This window comes from Schistocerca cancellata, chromosome 3, assembly GCF_023864275.1.
Source record: "Schistocerca cancellata isolate TAMUIC-IGC-003103 chromosome 3, iqSchCanc2.1, whole genome shotgun sequence".
NCBI lineage: Eukaryota > Metazoa > Arthropoda > Insecta > Orthoptera > Acrididae > Schistocerca > Schistocerca cancellata.
Genome location: NC_064628.1, coordinates 36,854,988 through 36,879,786, shown reverse-complemented (window position 1 = coordinate 36,879,786; position 24,799 = coordinate 36,854,988). Strand labels below are relative to the sequence as shown.

The 24,799-nt window shown below is 42.8% G+C and overlaps 1 protein-coding gene across 2 annotated transcripts in view; it reads right to left on the bottom strand.

Annotated features, from left to right (window-relative positions):
- The window catches only part of LOC126176858 (tripeptidyl-peptidase 2), a 347,489-nt gene that overhangs the window by 47,501 nt on the left and 275,189 nt on the right, over positions 1–24,799 (bottom strand). For both annotated transcript variants that reach the window (XM_049924044.1, XM_049924045.1), the window contains exon 19: positions 4,705–4,783. In XM_049924044.1, coding sequence (XP_049780001.1) covers positions 4,705–4,783 — 79 coding nt within the window. The remainder of the gene's footprint in view (positions 1–4,704; positions 4,784–24,799) is intronic.

Here is a 24,799-nt window from a genome sequence, read left to right as displayed (position 1 = left end):
TCCGCGAAAAGCCGCATGGAACTTCCGACACTATCTACTAGGTCATTTATATATATTGTGAAAAGCAATGGTCCCATAACACTCCCCTGTGGCACGCCAGAGGTTACGTTAACGTCTGTAGACGTCTCTCCGTTGATAACAACGTGCTGTGTTCTGTTTGCTAAAAACTCTTCAATCCAGCCACACAGCTGGTCTGATATTCCGTAGGCTCTTACTTTGTTTATCAGGCGACAGTGCGGAACTGTATCGAACGCCTTCCGGAAGTCAAGAAAAATAGCATCTACCTGGGAGCCTGTATCTAATATTTTCTGGGTCTCATGAACAAATAGAGCGAGTTGGGTCTCACACGATCGCTGTTTCTGGAATCCATGTTGATTCCTACATAGTAGATTCTGAGTTTCCAAAAACGACATGATACTCGAGCAAAAAACATGTTCTAAAATTCTACAACAGATCGACGTCAGAGATATAGGTCTATAGTTTTGTGCATCTGCTCGACGACCCTTCATGAAGACTGGGACTACCTGTGCTCTTTTCCAATCATTTGGAACCTTCCGTTCCTCTAGAGACTTGCGGTACACGGCTGTTAGAAGGGGGGCAAGTTCTTTCGCGTACTCTGTGTAGAATCGAATTGGTATCCCGTCAGGTCCAGTGGACTTTCCTCTGTTGAGTGATTCCAGTTGCTTTTCTATTCCTTGGACACTTATTTCGATGTCAGCCATTTTTTCGTTTGTGCAAGGATTTAGAGAAGGAACTGCAGTGCGGTCTTCCTCTGTGAAACAGCTTTGGAAAAAGGTGTTTAGTATTTCAGCTTTACGCTTGTCATCCTCTGTTTCAATGCCATCATCATCCCGGAGTGTCTGGACATGCTGTTTCGAGCCACTTACTGATTTAACGTAAGACCAGAACTTCCTAGGATTTTCTGTCAAGTCGGTACCTAGTATTTTACTTTCGAATTCACTAAACGCTTCACGCATAGCCCTCCTTACACTAACTTTGACATCGTTTAGCTTCTGTTTGTCTGAGAGGTTTTGGCTGCGTTTAAATTTGGAGTGAAGCTCTCATTGCTTTCGCAGTAATTTCCTAACTTTGTTGTTGTACCACGGTGGGTTTTTCCCATCCCTCACAGTTTTACTCGGCACGTACCTGTCTAAATGTGGTAATATATCAAACATCATCAAATACGACTATTTACTATATTTATTTTTTCTAGAATGTTCCAAATAATAGAAATGTAGTTATTTAAGCTTTTTGATAGTAGAATTTGTTACCCTACAGAAATGGCATCTCAGAAGAATTGGGCGATTATTGCTGCTAAATGTTGTAACCCTTTTAAAGTAGAACAACAGAAGAAAGTCCGTGTACAACCGCTAAGAAATATAACAGACTGGATGTGCTCTCTAGACTTAGGAATCATTTAGTGGCATGAAAATATGTGATGTATGTATGAAAAAGGTTAGTGACAAACACAAAACAGAAGAAGTAGTTTTACCTTGCAGTAACGAAAATGTAAAAGATTCTTTTATTGATCCTCAATCTTCCGTAGACTATTTGAACAAGTCACTGGAACTCATTGGTGAGTCAACACTAAAGAAGAAAAAGTTTGCTGTGCCTACCTATACAAAGAAAAAACTTTATTTTATCAAGTCTAGCTCAGAAAAGAACTTGCTACCAGAATCGAGCGCTGAAGAAGTTATTACTGAACATTCCGAAGATGAATCGGAGATTATTCAACAGTTAAAAGAAAAGTTTGCTCAAACAACAAAAAGAAGTGAAAACATGATGATTTTGTCTATCTTACCTATGAGCTGGAGCTGTCAGAATATAGAAGAAGAATTTGGAGTGACAGTAAAACTGTTAGTAATAGAAAAAGGAATTCTGTCAAATCCTAATCCTAAACCTGGAAGAACTCTAAATGAGAACATTGTTGACTGTGTAAAACACTTCTACAATTCTGATGACATTAGTAGAATGATGCCGGTGAAAAAAGATTGTGTGACCACAGGAAATAAAGATGGAAAGATCCAGGTTCAAACGAGGCTAGTGTTGGCAAATTTGCATGAAATATACCAATTATTTAAGGAAAAGATCCCTGCAAACAAAATTGGGTTTTATAAGTTTTGTGAATTAAGACCAAGGAACTATATCCTGGTTGGAAGAAGTGGCACACATACTGTCTGTGTGTGTACCTTACACCAAAACATTAAGCTGATGATGAATGGTGCTAAGATACAAAATTTTGTTTTGGATGGAGATAAAACTGCTTTGAAATCTTATCATTCCTGCCTAGTCAAGATGATGTGCAATCCACCATTGCAACAATGTTTTATGGATATTTGTAAAGAATGTCCTGGTGTCTCTAGACAAAGATCTATTGAATGCAAAGTTCACTGACAATATGATTGATGAAGTTACCTACAAAAAGTGGGTAACTGTAGATAGGTGTTTGATGGAAACTGTAGTAAAAAGTACTGATGACTTTATGGATGAGTTTATGGACACTCTAATGAAGGTAAAAACTCATTCATTTATAGCTAGTCAGCAGAAAGAATACTACAGTGAAATCAAGGACAATTTAACTGAAGGCCATGTAGTAGTCAACTGTGATTTTGCAGAAAACTACACTTTCGTAGTACAAGATGAAATACAATCATTCCACTGGACTACCACCCAAGCTACAATGCATCCTTTTATCATATATTATAAATGGGAGGGAAAACTAAAACATCTGCAGTATGTCTTCATATCAGATTGCCTGAAACATACTACAGTCGCTTTCTATGTATTCCAGAAAAAACTGCTAGAAATCATAATGCAAACCTCGCCTTTTGCACTTAAAAAGATTACTTACTTTTCTGATGGCAGCACTGCACAATATAAAATTAAGAAAAACTTCCTTAATTTGTGTTTGCATAAAACTGATTTTGAAGTTGAGGCAGAGTGGGAGTTCTTTGCAACATCCCATGGCAAGAGTGCATGCGATGGCCTTGGCAGAACTGTTAAGTGGCTAGCTGCTAAAGCCAGCTTACAAAGGCTATATGACCAACAAAGCTTAACACTCAAATCACTTTATGTATTTGCCATGGAAAACATAAAAAACATTGACTTTGAATATTGCACAACAGAGGACTATGAACTGACTAAAGAATACTTACTTCCTCGATTTAGTGAATCAAAAGTGACTGCGGGAACACAAAAGTTTCACTCATATAAACCCTGCACAGAGAGTCAAATTACGGTCAAGCCTTATCGTTTTAGTCTGGATGAGTCTCTTGAATATGTGACAACACTGAACCAAATAACACCTTCACATGTGGAAAATATTGCTGCTGGTTTTGTGACAGTAGCATATGATGACTCTTGGTGGCTAGGATGCATTGAAGATAAATACAATGACATGTACCGAATATTTTTCTTTTGTTCTTTTTTTTTTTTTTTTTTTTTTTTTTTACATCCAAAGGTTCCAGCCCAGTCTTTTTACTATCCACAACCAAGAGATATATTAGATATCCCAGGAAATACTCTTTTACAAACAGTGAATCCAACAACAGCTACGAGAAGAACCTACACTTTTTAAATGCTAAAGAGATGAAGTTGTCTTCTCTTGCTTTGGAAAAATATCTTAAAAGATCATAAAAGAAGAATGTTTAAATTATGTTACACCTACCCTCACTAAACACTAAGTTGTATAAATACCATGGGTATTAACTTTGTAAATACCAATTAGTATTAGAAATACAGTTCCATCCGTGCAAATATCAACAAGTTAATCTTTTTCCCAAGTGAAATTACTTATATGCCAGTTTCTAAAAATGATTACAAATAACACTGGAAAACTAAGAAAAAGATAATCTCTGCCATTTAAACTAAGGATGAAGGTGAGTGGCTTTATTCAAAATTTTAACTTGTAGCATTTATATTACCAATTAAAATGTGTTCACTTCCTTCTGATGCATAGTTAAAATCATGAACATTAAATTAAAACAACACTATATCATTTAATGAATTAACAACCAATAAGAGGGTAATGTTGCATAAAAAGGCTAACATAATAACGTAAGTTTGTTAGAATTACACAGGCCTACCTTATTATTCATAGCCTAGAAATAGTCTGCTTTTCACCTCACTAGTGTGTATTGCGGTAGTAAAATATTATTTTATACAAGAACCCATTGACATACCTTTTTGAAATTTTGCATGCATGTAATCAGTTAGACTGGACAACACACACAATTTTTTATAAAAAAATCTGAGGGTATGTATTTTGGAAATTTCAAAAATGTTTTTTTTTGGAATAGTTTAAAATTTTCCGATTTAGGTAGCATAGTCATGTTACATATCAAATTGAAGGGAATTTTTAGACAAAAACAATGGTGCAAGTTTGAGCTCTCTAGGTTGTGTTGTTTTTGAGCTACAGCATTTTAAAACAATCATCAATTGATCAAAAACAGAGTTTTTTTTTATTTTTAAACCCTTGAAACTCAAAAAACCAAAGATCAGAAAATTTTGAAATTTCAAATTTAAACTAGTGTTAGTGGGTACATTACCTGAAAAAAAAATCATCCAGATCTGAGAGGTCATGGTTCAAATCATGTAGTACAATTGGTTGATTTGACATGGAATGACCCCGCACTATCTATCCTCTTGCACTAATACTATTGCTATTATGAAAATTTAGTGAGAGCATTTGTAATTAACACTTACCACTTTTTTCCCTATGTCATCTTTGGCATATGTAATACTGCCTGTCAAAAACTGTCCAGGCGGAATTCCTTTTGTTGCTCTATTGGGAAAAAATATGTACATAATTAATATCATGATTAGTATAATTACAATAAAGAAATTTTAGATTTACAAACGGGTAAAAATGAAAGTAAAAACTATTTCAACCTACACTATACTACTTGTATTTGTCACAAAAATGCATAAATGTGAAAAATTCATTTTCTAACTTGCAGTGACAAAACGTCAAGGAAATTAAATTGAAGAAGATAAGAAGTGAGAGTCTACAGATATCCTAATTTGAATTGAATTCGCCCTCTCAGTCTGCTTATCTTACCCTGTTTTATCAACACATCAATTAACCACAGTGCACAATGTAGCATGAGGTGATTTGTCATAACAGATAGCTACTACTGGGCTCAACGTGGTCTGTGCATAAGACTGAAATGACAAAAATCGTGTGTGTGTGTGTGTGTGTGTGTGTGTGTGTGTTTGTGTTTGTTTTCCTGTGCATTTTAAATGCTTATGCACTCCATATGGCACAAAATGTCATCAGAAGTCTTCTATCTGACTCTGGTAAGATGATGTGTAGAAAAGTTGATGGATTCTCCCTTTGCTGCTTGGTACAACAATTTCGTATTTAACAATGAGAACACATAGTGTGTGTTTTCTACAATATTTATCTATCTTGCTAACTGATTTTCAGCTTAAAAGGCCAGTTTTGGGCACCGATAAAAAATTATACGAAATGCATTCAGTGCTTGTAGAGGTTTTCGGACGTGACTTTGTAGTTTCTCTCAAGATGAATTAATACACAGACAACACACATGATGGGCTTTCTAAGTGACGTAGTATACTTTTGCATGTGAAGTACAAAAAGTCAGTCAACACACACACACACACACACACACACACACACACACACACACACATTGTATCATTCAACAAAAATTATAAATCACCTTCTATACCTGATAAAAATTATTTGGACATTCACAAATATTCCTTAGGTACCTTGGTTGTCTATAAGATCCCATTTCTCTATTTTTTAGAATTATGTTCCAGCATAACGACAAGTGCTCGCACGAAGATCAAGAACGATGCAGCACAGAAGGCTGTGAGACGACATCAGCCAATAGCATGCTGATTAGGACCGTCACCACGACAGAAGCGGCATCTACACAAAGAAAATAAAACCGACGCGCTGCCTAGCCTCGGCCATACTAGACAAGAGGACTAGAAGAGTCGCACTAGAAGAGCCGCAAAGATATTAATGATAGCAGTGACTTACTTGCATGGCAATTTTATCTATCAAAGGACATTTAGTATTCGCATGTCGCTAACTGCTTGCGACCCATCATGTAGAAATGAAAATTAAGTATTGTCAATCAAATTATTGTAATCAACTCCAATAATATGATTTGCTTGTACATCATCTAGTTATCAGAGAAAACAGTTTCTTAGGCACCCCTATTCTAATGCTTTGGACAACAATTTAAGTGCGAAGTAGATATACTAACTTCCACTTCTTTTACGAGATGACATGCTCGGTCAACTTTCCTTGCTAGTTAGCCTGCTGCTGCAAACTCTCTTTCACTTTCTTCTCCGAAGTATGCTGCTAGGTACAGGAATTTCTTAAGACTCTCTCTCTACTTATAAAAATAAGTAGACGTACAAAGTTTCATTTGTATTACCTAATGACATATGTTTAAACTTCAGACATATTACAAAACCCACTCTTCACATTAAATATATACTGTTTATTAAGTCTCTTGCGTCTCCAAATGTCAGAAACAAACTAATTTACATCAAGAGTACCTTCTCAACCTTTCTCGTTATTATAACAATGCTCACTGACACAATTAGTACAGAATAGCATAGAATCTCCATGGTTCGTCAGTACACTTTCACTAAAACTTCCATGGATCACCCAACAAGTACTTGTCGTTGCCATTCAACTGCCGTGTCGACATTATTCTCGCAACTGAATTTTAAACCTGCACACACAAAAATGTGACACACAGTAGGTCAGATTCTATCATCCCACACTCACATCTAAAATATCGTCAGTTCGAGATGGTAGAAGGCTGAGTTGTTCTAGAATTTATGCAGTAATTCTCGAAACACTACACTGTAAGAGACGAGTGGGCAGGATCCCACACTGGCGACAAGTTATACAACGAACCCAGTGCCTCGTGGCTACAATATTTGTTTGTTTTGCTTGTGCCTTAATTCTCTCTTGTCTTTACTTTGCAGTAATGTTTACTTGCTTTAACGGTCTCGTTTGCTAATCAGAGTTTGCAGGTGGGCATTGCAGAAATTTTTTTTGCTTTTGTACTTATTTTTCTTGCTTGCCTTGTCTACTTCTTGCATTTATCTCTTCCAAAACGCCCACCCCAGCTATCCCACCTCTTGCAGAGGCGCTGCAGCTGCCAGTATTAGATGCAACACAGCTAATATAGATGTTTCAGTTCCAGACGCAGCAAATCTCAACCCTGCTCAACACAGTGCAGCAGCTACTGGCCAACACTGTGCATCCGACGGAACAAGCTTCACCTACTACAGCTGCTATATCCTCTTTTTGCCAGTTTCGTGAACGAGAAGAGGAATGGCTGAGTGGTTGCAACAATTGGAAGCTCACTTACTTGCTCACAACATACCAGCTACTGTGAAACTCCCCTATCTATTATCTACAGTAGAAAATGCAGTGTTCTGATAAACTCAGAAGTTGTTTCCTAACACTATTATGAGCAACAAGTGAATGTGGTAGCAGCTAGGTATAAATTCTTTAATTGCAAAAAATGGTCAGAAAAAACTTATTGCAAGTGAGTAACAGATTTGCAGGGTTCGACAAGGAAATGCAAATTCAAATATTCTTGTGGTGCTTTATATTCAGTTGTTATGTTGCTTGATGCAGTCGTGTGCAATGTACCTGATGTCAAACTCGGAGAACAGATTTTGAAACAGTCCAATCCATTATTTCAGCAGGTCACGCAAATACTAGATCAGTACGATTCAAGTGCCCTGTTGGCTGATAAATTTGAGCAGCCAGCTATCTATCGGGTTGAGTCACTTGCATGCGATAGGCCCATTTGGTGGTGGCAGCAATTTGCGCTCGCCACGCTGAGTAAACACCACCTCTCCATGCTGCGTAAGCAGTTCACTAAACAGGCAGCTACACAGCCAAACAGAATTAAGTCTCGCCCTCAGTGTTATTCACTGCACAAATGCCAAGACTGCCCCTCCAGCAAAGCTCAGTGTTATGCTTGTGGTAAGAAAGGACATGTACAATTTGTATGTTTGCAACGGAACAAACGTAAGAATACAGCCCACTCCCAAACGTCTAGTCACAAGGCCCATGTCATCAATGCAGTATATTCAAAGTCTGCAACAGTCATTCTAAAAACTGGCATGCAAGCAGTTTTTTCAGTAACACGCCAGTCAAACCAACTGTTTGTTCATTTACTTCTTTGTGGGAAACGTGGGAAATTTCAGTTGGACAAAGGTGCCTCTGGCACATTGCTTCACCATCACACATATGAACTGTTAGGCTCCCTGTGCCGGTCTAAAACTAGCACATGACTGATGGCTTATAATGGACAAGACATTCCCAGTCTCGGAAAATGTACATTACCTGCCAGGTATCACTCGCATATGCGAACAGTGACTTTTACGGTGCTTCAATCATGTGAGTGTGAGAGCACATTTGGTCTAGATCATTTGATTTGTTTGGCTTTAAACATTCTGGATAATGTGTTGTCAGTGTCTGCATTCAAAGCACGGGACAGTGTAGCTAGCTTACTAAAAGAATTCCCGAAACACTCTTCTGAAGGTTTAAGCAAGGCTAACAATTTTGTTTCACATATTATTCTGAAAGACAATGCTAAGGCAAAATTTTGCCGGACCAGAACTGTTCCCATTGCATTACAGGACAAAGTTGCTGCTAAACTTCAAGAACTGCAAGATAGCGGAGTTGTGCCCATATCAGCTTGTCACTGGACAAGTCAACCTTCAGGTCGCATTCACCTCTGAAGTCTACAGTCAACCCACAAACTGTGATTGATACTTACCCACTGGCACGCCCAGAGATCTCATGGACAAATTGGGTGCTGGATGCTATTTTTCAAAAATTAAGATGCGCAATGTGTATCTTCAAACACTGCTCAATGAAGAACCTCGAAAAGTGTGTGTAGTTAATACTTATTTGGGTTTCTTTAAATATTTGCATTTGCCTTTTGACAGTGCTTCCACACCCAGCATTTTCCAATGGTATCTGGAACAGCCGACTGCACAAGTACCAGATTGTTCGAACTATTTGGATGATTTTGCCCTATCGTCACACACCTGAAGAACATAGTGCAAATTTACGTGCTTTGTTTTGTGTGTTATCTGATGCAGGACTAAATGGTATAGTGGACAAGTGTGATTTTTTTAAACCTCCTGAGTTGCAGTATCTTTGTCATATCATAAACAGCCAAGATATAAATCCTCTTCAGTCACATTTGTTAGCCATACGAGATTTGGCAGTTCCTCGCAATGTTACAGAACTGCGGTCAGTTTTATGGAAAATGAACTATCATATTCGGTTCATATCAAATGCTGAACAAATAGCGGCTGAATTGCATAGCAAGCACAAAGGGCCGTGAGACGTCAGCCAATAGCATGCTGGTTAGAACGTCACTGTGATAATTTTTTTTTTTTTTTTTTTTTTTTTTTTGTTTTGTTTTGGTTTTAGGGCGCAAAACTGCTATGGTCATTAGCGCCCGGTCTGTGACTTAGGAAGCAGTAAAAAACCGAAAATGGAAACTAGCAGCAATGGGAACGAAAGTCATAAAATTGGAGAAACTAAAAGCAGAAGGAAGGCTTAAAAATCCACTACAGAAAGGGGTTGGTTGTCCCCAAAAAAAGTCTCAAATGACTGACGTCATTTCACTGGTACTAATGAACTCTAGAACGCGATCGGCTGAGCGTGTGTCATCTACTAAAATGGACAATATATCAGGCAACAGCTGTAGACGGCAGCGTAACGGATTAAAATAGGGGCACTCAATTAAAAGGTGTCTTACCGTCCACAGCTAAGAGCAGTGGGGACAGAGTGGGGGAGGATCGCCGCTTAAAAGATGTCGATGGCTAAAAAGACAGTGCCCTATCCGGAGTCTAGTTAAAATTACCTCCTCCCGACGACGCGTTCGGGAGGAAGAAGTCCAAGCACAAGGAAGAGTTATCACGTCCCGCAATTTATTTTGGGGAAGTGTCTACCAATGCGCGTGCCATAAATGAACAACACGACGACATAAAACGCTTTGTAGATCGGCGAAGGGAATCGATTGAATAGCTGGCTGAAGAAGAGAGACTGCAGCCTTGGCTGCAATATCGGCCGCCTCATTTCCGCAGATACCAACGTGTCCCGGGAGCCAGAGGAACGCCACCGAGACGCCCCCCAGGTGGAGAAAGCGCAGACAGTCCTGAATCTGGTGGACCAGAGGGTGCACAGGGTAAAGAGCTTGGAGACTGAGGAGAGAGCTGAGAGAATCTGAGCAGAAAACTTAGTGTATCCGCCAATGGCGGCGGATGTAGTGGACAGCCTGGAGAACAGCGTAAAGCTCCACAGTATAAACCAAACACTGGTCGGGAAGCCGAAAGTGATTCGGGGTGTCGCCAACAATATAGGCACTCCCTACACCTAACGATGTTTTCGAGCCGTCGGTGTAAATAAATGTGGCGTCCATCATTTGTGCACATAGAGCAGCAAATGCCCGACGATAAACAAGTGAAGGGGTACCATCCTTGGGAAATCGACAAAGGTCTCGGAGCAGGCAGATCCGAGGACGGAGCCAAGGCGGTGCTGTACCCCAAGTTGTCAAGAAGGTTTTAGGAAAGCGGAAGGAAAGAGAATGGAGCAGTTGACGGAAGCGGACTCCCGGTGGTAGTAGGGAGGAGGGGCGGCCTGCATACCCTACATCAAAGGAGGCGTCGAAAAAAATGTCATGGGCTGGATTAGCAGGCATGGAAGACAGATGGCTAGCATAATGACTCAGAAGGACTGCTCGCCAATTGGACAGCGGAGGTTCAGCAGTCTCAGCATAAAGGCTTTCCACAGGGCTGGTGTAAAAAGCTCCAGACACTAAACGTAATCCACGTTTTTTTTTTTTTTTTTGTGCGCACAACTTCAATGGTCGTTAGCGACCTGACGACGTTAAGAATGCACCGCGAGGCACAAGTTTAAAACAACAACTAAAAGGGAAAACACGATAAAAGACAGACTGACAGGCATAGGATTATAAACAGCATCATCAAATGTCCTTAGTGAGGTTTGTCAAATTGATAAAACGAAGAACACAAGCAGCTGCTCGTGGGTCATCCGCTAAAACGGCATCCAAAGTACATAGCAGATTAAGATCGAGACGCAGTGCGTTAAAACCCGGACACGACATTAAAATGTGGCGGACCGTCAGCAATTGCCCACATGGGCAGAACGGCGCCGGCGCAGCCGTCAGCAGATGGCGATGGCTGAACCGGCAGTGTCCAATTCTTAACCGGGCCAAAACTACCTCCTCCCGCCGAGAAGGGCGTGAGGAGGACGTCCAAGCCACGGGAAGGGGTTTCAAGGCCCGAAGCTTGTTGGCTGTAAGGGCAGCCCAATCGGCATGCCACAGCGATAAAATGCGCCGACAAATAACCCTGCTAAAATCTGACGAAGGGACACAACAAGAAGCTGTCCGAGGCTGGAGGACCGCAGCCTTGGCCGCGGCATCTGCAGCTTCGTTCCCAGGGATACCGACATGGCCAGGGACCCACATAAAGCTAACCGGAGAACCGACGTCCACCAGCTGCCGAAGAGAGCATTGGATCCGGTGCACGAAAGGGTGAACCGGATACGGATCACTGAGGCTCTGGATGGCGCTCACGGAGTTGGAGCAGATGACATAAGCAGAATGTCGGTGGCGGCAGATGTAAAGAACAGCCTGGTAGAGGGCAAAGAGCTCAGCTGTGAAGACCGAACAATGGCCATGGAGCCGGTATTGGAAACTTTGTGCCCTGACAATAAAGGAACACCCGACCCCGTCATTAGTCTTAGAGCCATCTGTATAAATGAAAGTCATGTTGATGAACTTCGAACGAAGTTCCAAAAAACGGGAGTGGTAGACCGAGCCGGGGGTAACCTCTTTTGGGAGCGAGCTGAGGTCAAGGTGAACGCGGACCTGAGCCTGGAGCCAAGGTGGCGTGTGGCTCTCGCCCACTCGAAAGGTTGCAGGGAGTGAAAAATTAAGGTGTTGAAGGAGGCGACGAAAGCGAACTCCAGGGGGTAGCAGGGCAGAGACATACAACCCGTATTGACGGTCGAGAGAGTCGTCAAAAAAGGAACGATAAGACGGATGGTCGGGCATTGACAGTAGCCGACAGGCATACCGACAAAGCAGTATATCGCACCGGTAGGTGAGTGGCAATTCGCCAGCGTCAGCATGAAGACTCTCTACGGGACTAGTATAAAATGCTCCGATCGCAAGTCGTAAACCCCGATGTTGTATGGAGTTGAGGCGGCGTAAGATGGATGGCCGTGCAGAGGAGTATACGAAGCTCCCATAATCCAGCTTGGAGCGGACGATCGACCGATATAGACAAAGTAGGACGGTTCGATCCGCTCCCCACGACATACCACTGAGAACACGGAGGACATTTAAAGAACGGGTACAACGGGCGGCCAAATATGACACATGTGGAGACCAGCTAAGTTTCCTGTCAAATGTAAGGCCTAAAAATTTGGTTGTCTCCACGATTGGGAGAGCAACGGGACTGAGTCGTAAGGACGGTGGGAGAAACTCTTTGTAGCGCCAGAAGTTAATACAGACCGTCGTCTCGGCAGAAAAACGGAAGCCATTGGCGACACTCCAGGAGTACAGACGGTCAAGAGAACGCTGAAGACAGCGCTCCCGGACACGTGTACACTGCGCGCTGCAATAGATGGTACAATCGTCCACGAAAAGGGAGCCTGATACATCAGCTGGGAGGCAATCCATTATTGGATTGATCGCGATGGCGAAGAGAGCGACGCTCAAAACTGAGCCCTGTGGCAACCCATTCTCCTGGCGAAAGGTGTCGGACAGGATAGAACCCACACGTACCCTGAACTGTCGATCCATTAAAAAGGAACGAATAAAAAGAGGGAGGCGACCGCGAAGGCCCCATGTATGCATGGTGCGGAGAATGCCCGCCCTCCAACAGGTGTTGTAAGCCTTCTCCAAATCAAAGAACACAGCCGCGGTCGGGCGCTTCCGCAAGAAGTTATTCATAATGAAGGTCGACAAGGTAACCAGATGGTCAACAGCAGAGCGGCGCCTACGAAATCCACATTGTACATTGGTAAGTAGGCGTCGAGACTCGAGCAGCCAAACCAATCGAGAGTTAACCATTCGCTCCATCACTTTACAGACACAGCTGGTAAGCGAGATAGGTCGATAACTGGAAGGCAAGTGCTTGACCTTCCCCGGCTTAGGAATCGGGACAACAATAGACTCGCGCCAGCATGCGGGAACATGTCCCTCAATCCAGATGCGATTGTATGTACGAAGAAGAAAACCTTTACCCGCAGGAGAAAGGTTCTTCAGCATCTGAATATGAATAGAATCAGGCCTTGGAGCGGAGGACCGTGATCGGCCAAGTGCGTTTTCGAGTTCCCGCATGGTGAATGGGGCATTATAACTTTCACAATTCGAGGAGCGGAAGTTAGGTGGCCTAGCCTCCTCTGCCTGTTTGCAGGGGAGGAAGGCAGGGTGGTAATGAGCGGAGCTCGAGACCTCTGCGAAAAAGCGGCCGAAGGCATTGGAGACAGCCTCAGGGGCCACAAGGACGTCATTCGCGACCTTCAAGCCAGAAACTGGTGAGTGGACCTTATGCCAGATAGCCGGCGCAGGCTACCCCAGACAACAGAAGAAGGAGTAAAACTGTTGAAGGTGCTTGTGAAAGCAGCCCAGCTGGCTTTCTTACTTTCTTTAATAATACGACGACACTGAGCACGTAATCGTTTATAATTGATACAATTCGCCACTGTAGGGTGGCGTTTAAAGGTGCGTAAAGCACGTCGACGAGCACGTAAAGCGTCTCTACATGCTACGGACCACCAGGGGACCGGTACGCAACGTGGAGAAGAAGTAGGGTGAGGGATGGAATATTCAGCAGCAGCGAGAATGACTTCCGTGAGGTGTGCGACCTGACGATCGCAGCTTGTGAAGGTTTGATCCTGAAAGGTCGCCCTGGAAGAGAAGAGCCCCCAGTCTGCCTTGGAGATGGTCCAACTAGAGGAGCACGGAGAGGGGGTATGCTGCAGGAGATGGATAACACACGGGAAGTGGTCGCTCGAATATGTATCAGAAAGTGCATACCACTCAAACTGGCGTGCAAGTTGGGGAGTACATATAGAGAGGTCTAAATGGGAATAGGTGTGAGATGTGTCCGAAAGAAAAGTACGTGCGCCAGTATTGAGGCAGACAAGATTGAGCTGGTTGAAAAAGTCTGCTAACAAGGAGCCCCTCGGGCAGGATGCTGGAGAGCCCCAAAGGGGATGGTGGACATTGAAGCCTCCAGTTAACAAAAATGGTGCAGGTAGCTGAGCAATAAGTTGCATCATGTCTGCCCTGGTAACGGCAGATGACGATGGAGTGTAAACGGTACAAATGGAAAACGTAAAAGTGTGGATAGTAATGCGGATGGCAACTGCCTGCAGGCCGGTGTGCAACGTGATGGGATCGTAGTAAATATCATCCCGGACCAGCAACATAACCCCTCCATGAGCTGGGATACCTACCACAGGGGGTAGGTCAAAACGCACAGAGGTGTAGTGTGCCAAGGCAATTTGATCGCATGGGCGTAGCTTCGTTTCCTGGAGGGCTACGACGAGCGGACGGTGCAAGCAGAGCAGCAACTTCAAGTCCTCTCGGTTGGAGCGAATGCTGCGAATATTCCAGTGAATAAGTGCCATCGTAAGAAAAGGAAGATGAAAGAAGGGGTCACCTCGAAGGCCGCTTAGGGCCTGGCTTCGAGCGAGCACTGCCGCCGCTATCAGTAGGCGGACAATCATCGTCCATTGGGTCTATAGGTTCATCGGCCATCTTGGAAGGATGGTCGGGAGGGGGAGCTTCCTCCGCCGGTGAACGGCCAGATGTTCGGCTACCAGCGGTGCGGCCAGGCGAAACGGATGACGGCCTGGGGCGGCAACCGCTGGGTGGCGCAGAAGAAAAAATGCGCCGTGGCGGAGAAGGAGAACTGTGCTTCCTATGAGCCTTCTTGGAAGGACGTTTGGTGGAAGTACCGGTCGAAGGCTGGGAGGTCGAGGTACGTAGGAAGTCTGCACGGGATGGTTCCTTCTTGAAAGCCCGTGCATCTGACTTCGGGGTCTTCGTCTTAGCAGAAGCTGATGAAGGGGCTGGTGTCTGTGGGGTGATGGGAGGAAGAGGAGACGTCGACCGCGCGATCTTAGCACTGGCCGAACGGACGACCGTGGTGCTGAAGGTCAGATCGCATGTCTGGGTTGCCACCTCCCTGGTAGTCCGAGAAGAGGCGAGGACAGTACTGTATTTCCCCGCTGGGAGCAGCGCGGGCTTCCTACTAGCCAATAGCTTGCGAGCAGCCGAGGTGGACACTTTCTCTTTGACCTGAATTTCTTGGATACAGTGTTCTTCCTTATAGACAGGACAGTCGCGGGAGGATGCGGCATGGTCACCCTGACAGTTCACACAACGAGGAGACGGAGGTGGACAGTCACCCTCATGGGCATCCCTGCCACAAGCGACACATTTAGCCGCATTGGAACAAGACTGTCGAGTGTGATTGAAACGCTGACACTGGTAGCAGCGCGTAGGTGTCGGGACATAGGGGCGAACAGAAATAACAGAAATAACCTCGTAGCCCGCCTTGATGCGCGATGGCAGCTTAACACTATCGAAGGTCAAGAAAAGTGTCCGGGTCGGTACAAGGTCATTGTTGACCTTTTTCATGACCCTATGGACAGCCGTCACGCCCTGCTCAGCAAGGAAAGATTGAATCTCCTCGTCAGTCAATCCATCGAGGGAGCTAGTATAGACTACACCACGAGACGAATTCAAAGTTCGGTGGGCCTCCACCCGGACAGGGAACGTGTACAGGAGTGTGGCCCGAAGCAGTTTTTGTGCCTGAAAGGCACTCTCAGTTTCTAGTAATAAGGTACCGTTACGCAACCTGGTACAAGATTTGACGGATCCGGCTATGGCATCTACGCCCTTCTGGATAACGAAAGGGTTGACAGAGGAAAAATCCTTTCCATCCTCAGATCGAGAAACGACGAGGAACTGTGGGGCAGGCGGTAGTACTTTTGTCACTGGTGGCTGGTCACGTTTCCGTTTTTGGGCAGACGTCGACAGAGATGGAGTGGAATCCATTGCGGAGGGATCCCCCATGATTGCCAGCGTCTCCGATGGCGCGCTCCTTCCTTGTGGGGACCCTCTCAGAGGGCACTCCCGCCTTAGGTGAATGTTTACACCTCAGGTCACACCTCCCGAGAAACAGACGGAGGGACCAATCGGCATGGTCAGAAGGTATCAGCTCAGGCAATCACCCCTCCCCGGGCCTGGCCTTTACCAGGGGGTACGCGCGTGCCTTACATGTCTACCCAGGGCGGGGAATTACGCATTACCCCGTCACCGGCTACGCGTGCGAACGCGTGGGTCGGCCTTCAGGCACGCACAGGGAGGAAGGAAGAAGAGGAAAAAGAGGGAGAAAGAGGACAGACTGTCTCAAACGCCGAGGCGGAGACCAGAGAAGGCAAGGAGAAGAAGGCAATGAGAAGAAGGCAATGAGAAGAAGGCAATGAGAAGAAGGCAATGAGAAGAAGGCAATGAGAAGAAGGCAATGAGAAGAAGGCAATGAGAAGAAGGCAATGAGAAGAAGGCAATGAGAAGAAGGCAATGAGAAGAAGGCAATGAGAAGAAGGCAATGAGAAGAAGGCAATGAGAAGAAGGCAATGAGAAGAAGGCAATGAGAAGAAGGCAATGAGAAGAAGGCAATGAGAAGAAGGCAATGAGAAGAAGGCAATGAGAAGAAGGCAATGAGAAGAAGGCAATGAGAAGAAGGCAATGAGAAGAAGGCAAGGAGAAGAAGGCAATGAGAAGGCAAGGAGAAGAAGGCAATGAGAAGGCAAGGACAAGAAGGCAATGAGAAGGCAAGGAGAAGAAGGCACTGAGAAGGCAAGGAGAAGTCAAGGGAAAGAGTAAGGAAGACAGTGAGGTGGAGAAGAGCAAAGAAAGGAACCAACCAAAGGAAGGAAGAAACGAGAAGTGAAAAACCAAAAAGACCACAATTATAGGTCGTGGAACCGTCCGTCTCCGGACGCAGGCGCTAACTACCCCCGTGAGGGGGATGGACTCCTTTTAGTCGCCTCTTACGACAGGCAGGAATACCTCGGGCCTATTCTAATCCCCGGACCCGCAGGGGGGGTAATCCACGGTGGTGGATAGAGTCGAGACGCTGAAGAATAGACGGCCGAGCAGAGGAGTAAACTATGCTTCCATAGTCCCATTTCAAGCGCACTAAGGCGCGATAGAGGCGGAGAAGGACCACTCGGTCCACTCCCCAGGAGGTACCATTCAGGACACGGAGGGTGTTGAGGGATTGCAGACAGCAAGCCGAAAGATAGGAAACGTGGGAGGACCAGCACAGTTTTATGTCAAACATAAGACCCAAGAATTTTGTGACGTCTGAAAACGGAAGGTTGACAGGACCTAGATGTAAGGAGGGTGGAAGAAACTCCTTACGTCGCCAAAAATTAACACAAACGGTCTTACTGGGAGAAAAATGGAAGCCGGTGTCGATGCTCCAAGAGTGGAGGTGATCGAGACATCCTTGAAGACGTCGTTCAAGAAGGCTGGTCCGTTGAGAGCTGTAGTAGATCGCAAAATCGTCCACAAAGAGGGAGCCCGAGACATCAGGAAGGAGACAATCCATAATTGGATTGATGGCAATGGCAAACAGTACAACACTCAGCACGGAGCCCTGGGGTAACCCGTTTTCGTGGGAGAAAGTACGGGAGAGAGTAGTGTTCACTCGCACCCTAAATGTGCGCTCTGCCATAAATTCGCGAAGAAAAAGAGGCAGCCGACCTCGAAAGCCCCAAGAGAACAGTGTGCGGAGGATACCTGTCCTCCAACAGGTATCGTATGCTCTCTCCAGATCAAAAAACATTGCTACTGTTCGGTGTTTCCGGAGAAAATTATTCATGATATAAGTGGAGAGAGCAACAAGATGGTCAACTGCAGAACGATGCTTTCGGAATCCGCATTGGGCAGGTGTTAAAAGACTGAGGGATTCCAGCCACCAAGCTAAACGGTAGTTCACCATACGCTCCAAAACCTTACAGACAGTGCTCGTGAGAGAAATGGGGCGATAGCTAGAGGGGAGATGTTTGTCCTTTCCAGGTTTCGGAACAGGAACGACGATAGCTTCCCGCCATAGTCTGGGAAAAGTACTGTCGGTCCAAATTCGATTATAAAGGCGAAGAAGGTAACACAGACTATGGGTTGATAAATGCAGAAACATTTGGATGTGAATACCATCCGGTCCTGGGGCGGAGGAGCGAGAAGAAGAGAGTGCAAGTAGGAGTTCCCGCATGGAGAAAACAGTATTGTAGCTTTCGCGATTTTGAGAGGAGAAAGCAAGAGCTCGCACTTCCGCTGCACGTTTCTTCGGGAGAAACGCTGGCGGGTAATTTGAAGAGCTCGAAATCTCAGCAAAGTGCTGACCCAATGAGTTAGAAATAGAGACCGGGGGAAAATAGGCGCGTCAGAGAACCGTCGAAGCCGACTCCAAACTTCCGAGGAGGGAGTGAAGGTGTTAAATGAGCTAGTAAAGAATTTCCAGCTTGCCTTCTTGCTATCGCGCTCGGAACTGCTTATAGCGGATACAGTTGGCCAAAGTAGGATGGTGGCGGAAAACGCGGAGAGCACGTCGCCGCTCACGTATTGCGTCACGGCATGCCTCGTTCCACCAAGGAACTGGGGGGTGCCGGGGCTATTCGGAGGTGCGCGGTATTGAACGTTCCGCAGCTGTAAGAAGAACGTCGGTAATATGTGTGACCTCATCGTCGACGCTGCGAAAGTGACGGTCATCGAATGTCGCTAGAGATGAAAAAAGTGTCAAGTCGGCATGGGCAAACTTCCAGCGTCTCGGGCGCATATATGGCAGTTGAGGCTGCAGTCTAAGGACACATGGAAAATGGTCACTCGAGTGTGTATCATCAAGGGCGAACCATTCGAAGCGCCGAGCTAGCGGAACAGTACTGACCGCAAGGTCCAAATGAGAGAAATTTGTCGTGGAGGCAGACAAAAATGTAGGGACCCCAGTGTTTAGGCAAACTAGATCCACTTGGTGGAAGACGTCTAGCAAGAGTGAGCCACGTGGACAAGGATGTGGAGATCCCCAATGTAATGGTACTTTGACTTCCGCAAAGTTATAATTTACGATCGCGCACGCAGAAGAGCGCTGCGCCAGCGACCGATTTTATAAATAATTTTGTTCTTCTTTTTTTACTTTTGCGTAGTTTTTGTTTTTAAGAACTAAAGGAGGACTCACTCTCTCTTGTCTTGATACGAAAGACGTGTATTTTCCCGCTGTGTTGAATGTGCTTTTGGTGAAAATTAAAATTACATGTGAAAGTGATGTTGTTTCAATAGTTAATGAGAAGAAGAGATAATAAAATAAAAAGGTAACACTACAATTGGCGTCCTGGTGACAGGACGTGCAATCTTCGGATTTGATACAAGTGCAGTTAGGATTTGATAGAAGTGCAGTTTGGATTTGATACAAGTGCAGTTATTATTAATTTTGGACATTTTATCTAATTTTAACCACTTAATAGCATCAGAAAATGAATTTGGACTAAGTCTAATTCATTTCAATTATAATGTTACGTGCATGAAATTTACAACAACATTGTTTTCCCTGTTATTAATTTGTGTTAATTTTCATTTTCATGCTGAGGAAATTAATTTGGTAAAAAAAAAAAAAAAAAAGGGAAAAGGATAACGTTCCATAAAATAATTTGCACGGATGCGAAAGAAAAATTTTGGATTGAAAACTGTATATTTGACGCTACATTTGCAACATAAGGCTGACAAAGAAAAAATGGTGAGTACAGCAATTTACATTTTTTCCAGTTTCAAGCAGCCATCTGTACTTCCTTTATTCCGATCCATTTATTTCGAAATTATTTTTTTCAATTTGTAGTTAAAACTGATTTACTACTATTATTGCAAATGATAAGTGAAGCGCATATTCACAGTCATTTATTTGTGAGAGGGAAATTTCAGTGCCAATTTTATAATTCAATTTCTAATTAGAAATCATATAGCAATATCCATTTCCGTAAGAGAAATTTCAGATTTCAACATATCATATTAAAAAAAAAAAAAAAAAAAAAAAAAAAAAAAAAAAAAAAAAAAAAAAAAAAAAAAAACTTTTACCATTGGAAAATTTTATTTGCAATTAATTATGAAAATCGCAAGATGGACGCTAGACGCGCAGAAATTGTTTCCGCGGACGAGCTTAGTGAAAGTGACACATTGCAAAACATGTCCGACAGTCAAATGAATATTGAACTTAATAGGGAGGATGTTCAAGATATAATTTTACCGGATCGATTAAGACAACAACCCCTATATTTAAACAGATATACAGGCGAGTGGAGAGTGAGTACTACGCGACAAAACGTGACATTGACAACGTCAACTTCAGAACCAGACATCAATCAGACACGGAAAAATGACGAAACTAAGACACAGGACTCTGACATGCTCAACCAGATTCTGAAGTTACTTGGTGCCCAAAACAGAAAATTTGACACTTTAGACAAAAGATTTGACATTAAATTCGATGAACTGACACGAGACATAAAACAAAATTTTGAAAAACAATCGAGACAAATTGCCGACTTGACAGAAACCACCAGTAGTCTTGGAAGGAAATTTACTGACTTATCAGAGAAGGTTACGAGACAAGAAAAGGTATTTGTGGAATTCAGTGACGAGACAAAAACTGACTTACAACGATGTAATGAGAAATTGTTAACAGTAGCTTTTGAACAACAGAAAACCAGTACCCAAGTTGACGTATTACGACAGTCACACAATTCCGTAAAAACAAACCAAGAACACTTAGACCTGACGATTACAGACCTTTCAGACAGATTAAATGATGTAACATTGGAGCAGAAATCCTTACAGGAAAAGTTAGAAAAGCTTGAAGACAGAGCAGGTGTAGCATCTTTAAAGAATGACACAACTCTAGCAGAAAAACTTGTACATGAATGCAAATTATGTGATGATTATTTAGATGAGAAGTTTGAGACAATGACACAGATCATTTTAGATAAGACAAAGGAACAAGTAAAGGGAGAAACAGATAATATTCAGAAAGAGGTACGTAAACTTAAAGAGAATGTAATACCAAGTTCGTCAGTGATACCAAAACCCATAATAGACAACCAAAACATAAATGAGAATCATAATAATGCTAGACCCAGCACACAGCCGAAAATAGAATTACCAATGAGTGATACAAATCCCAATGAGCCATTTTCAATGCTACCACAAGATCAAAATTACTATCAGACATCACCACATACTATGCACAGTTTGACACAAAATACAGGACCCATAATACCATCGGGAGTAGCTGATGAAACATTAGTACGACATGGATACTTTCAGACATTTTCATGTGATGAGAAAGACAAAGTGCATCCGATTGTTTTCATCCGCTCTTTTGATGGTATTTTCCCGAGACATTGGTTAGAAGCCGACAAAATTCGATATGTTACAAATTTGTTACGTGGAAGAGCAGCTAAGTGGGGAGCAGCAATTAAAAGACGATGTTTAACATTTGAACAGTTTGAAAAAGCATTTCTTGAGGAATTCTGGTCGATCACAGAACAGCAAAGTTTAAAACGAGAAGTATACAATCCAGAAATTTACAACCCGAAGAAAGAGACTTTACGACAATACTTTGAACGCTACCTAGACAAAACATTATATTGCACAAAACCATCAGATTTACCAGATGTAATTAGAACACTTAAAGGCCACTTACCATTTCCTTACCGTGATAAATTAATAGGAGTGTCCGAGGACAACATAAAGAATTTTTTCAGTTATGTTGATGAGATAGATGTTGTTTACAGAGATGAGATCAGGAATTGCAATCAATTGTATCCGATCCATCCAAGCAATTCGCGTACGCACAACAGAAATGACAGAGGCTATTGGAATCCGCCTCCGACACCACAACAAAACACTCAAAGAAACAATTCACACTACACTGGGACAAATCCATTCAATATTAGGAGAAACAACTCGCAGCATTGGCAAGGAAACAGTAATTATTACTATAATGGTTATCCGAACAATAATTACAATCCGAACAATAATTACAATCAGAACAATAACAGTTATATTCAAAATAACAACAACAGAAGAAGGAACCGAAATTATAGAGATCAAAGAGAGGATAACAGGTACCATCCAGGATATTTTTTCAGAGAAACAACATCCAACAACATCCAAACATGTATTGCAGGAATAACAGTAATGACAACACCAGTTACAGTCATGGGCGAAATAATGTATGGGGAAATCACAATGGACAACCGCCACGACACATGCAATACAGCAACCCTCAATTTGTACCTAACGGAACTCCCAATGCGACGCGGGGTAATGTCAACAACCAAACAGCTGATACTTGGGTGACGCGCGACAGAAATGTAAATATTATTGAGTTGGGCAATGAACCCAACCCGCAGCAACAACCGAATTTGCCGGAAAACGAACGACGACCGAGCTAAGCGCTCGAGTTATGGTCAGTAGGGAGCAGAGCGCAACGGAACCGACGATTTGTTTTCTCCGATATGATGACAGTAAGAAAATAGAAAAGGAATTATATCAGGATGTAGATTTTAATAGTACCAGTAAAACAAAGAAGTATTATTTCACCGACGAAACCCTGAATCACAGCATTGGTGTGTTTGCTTACCTGAAGCTCATGTTGATGATTTTATTTTATTTACACACAGAACTTGGGGACACTATGGTGTAACCAAATGTACAGATAAGATTATACAATATTGCTATTTTCCAAATTTAAGGCGAAGAGTATTGAGTAATATTAGGAAATGCATCATATGTCAGAAAGCCAAATATTCTAATCGCACAAGCATGAATGAATTGCACCCAATCATACCTAAGAGGCCATTACAGCTAATTTCTTTAGATATTGCAGGACCCTATCCACAAGCACGTGGAGGAATGAAATACATCCTTGCTGTGTTAGATGTTTTCACAAAGTATTTAAAATTATATGCTTTACGTTCAGTTTCTACCACTGCTATTACCAGACGTCTATTAACAGATTATTTTGTAAGAATAGGAAAACCTGAAGTTATGATCACGGATAATGCAGCATATTTTACCAGTTTAAAATGGAAGACATTTATTGAAGAACAGAATGTTAAACATATTTTAATTTCAAGATTTCACGCAGCAGGTAACCCAGTAGAAAGAACATTTCGAGAATTTGGACAGTTTATGAGAACACACACACCAGAGAAGCACACAAAATGGGTAGAATACCTAGCACCATTTGAACAAATAGTGAACAATTTAACTCACATTTCTACTGGATACACACCAACTGAATTAATTATGGATAAAACAGAAAGAAATGAATGGACAGACCCTCTACCTAAATTTACAGCAACAACAAATCATGTTAGTTTAGAAGAAAAGGTAAGACAAGCTTACACAACATTATGTGACAAAGCTAAGGAAAGAAAGCAGAAATATGACAGAGGTGTCAGGAAAGCACAAACATTTCAAGTTGATGAGTTAGTTTTACTAAGAACACATCCTAAACCCACAAAACTGAAACATTTGAACAGGAAATGGCAGATCTTATACTCTGGACCATACCGAATTGCAAATATTCCACACCCTGGCTGTTATTCATTAGAATATCCATTAACACATAAACCCAGAAGTCTACATCCACACAGACATTTGAAAAAATACATACAGTAAAATGTTAGCTACTGAGGAGAAGATAATTAATATGATATACAATTATGATGAGCCTACATTTAAGTTATACAGATACTTACAATCTAATGAATGCAGGTAAGTCTAGAAAGCAATGTGAACCATCCAATAGCTAATAAGATATTTGGTTACAAGAGGAGTTGCTATTGAGGCATATACACATTAGAGGAGGCATATACACATTAGAGGAGGCAGAGAACTGAACAGAATTATTTTCTTTAGGAGGCATGTGATAATAGTAATGTTGATATGAGTGATGTGAGTGACTGAATGAGATGAGTGAATGTAATTTTAGTTTAATAAGAGGATAAATAGTAATATGGAGAGAGGTAAATGGAATATAAGATGAGAAAAGGGTATTATTATTGTTGTTGTTGAAGTAAAAAGTAAGTGGTGATGAATAAGAGGAATATATATATATATATATATACTTAAAAACAAAGATAATGTGACTTACCAAATGAAAGTGCTGGCAGGTCGACAGACACACAGACGAACACAAACATACACACAAAATTCAAGCTTTCGCAACAAACTGTTGCCTCATCAGGAAAGAGGGAAGGAGAGGGAAAGACGAAAGGATGTGGGTTTTAAGGGAGAGGGTAAGGAGTCATTCCAGTCCCGGGAGCGGAAAGACTTACCTTAGGGGGAAAAAAGGACGGGTATACACTCGCACACACACACATATCCATCCACACATATATATGTGTGGATGGATATGTGTGTGTGTGCGAGTGTATACCCGTCCTTTTTTCCCCCTAAGGTAAGTCTTTCCGCTCCCGGGACTGGAATGACTCCTTACCCTCTCCCTTAAAACCCACATCCTTTCGTCTTTCCCTCTCCTTCCCTCTTTCCTGATGAGGCAACAGTTTGTTGCGAAAGCTTGAATTTTGTGTGTATGTTTGTGTTCGTCTGTGTGTCTGTCGACCTGCCAGCACTTTCATTTGGTAAGTCACATTATCTTT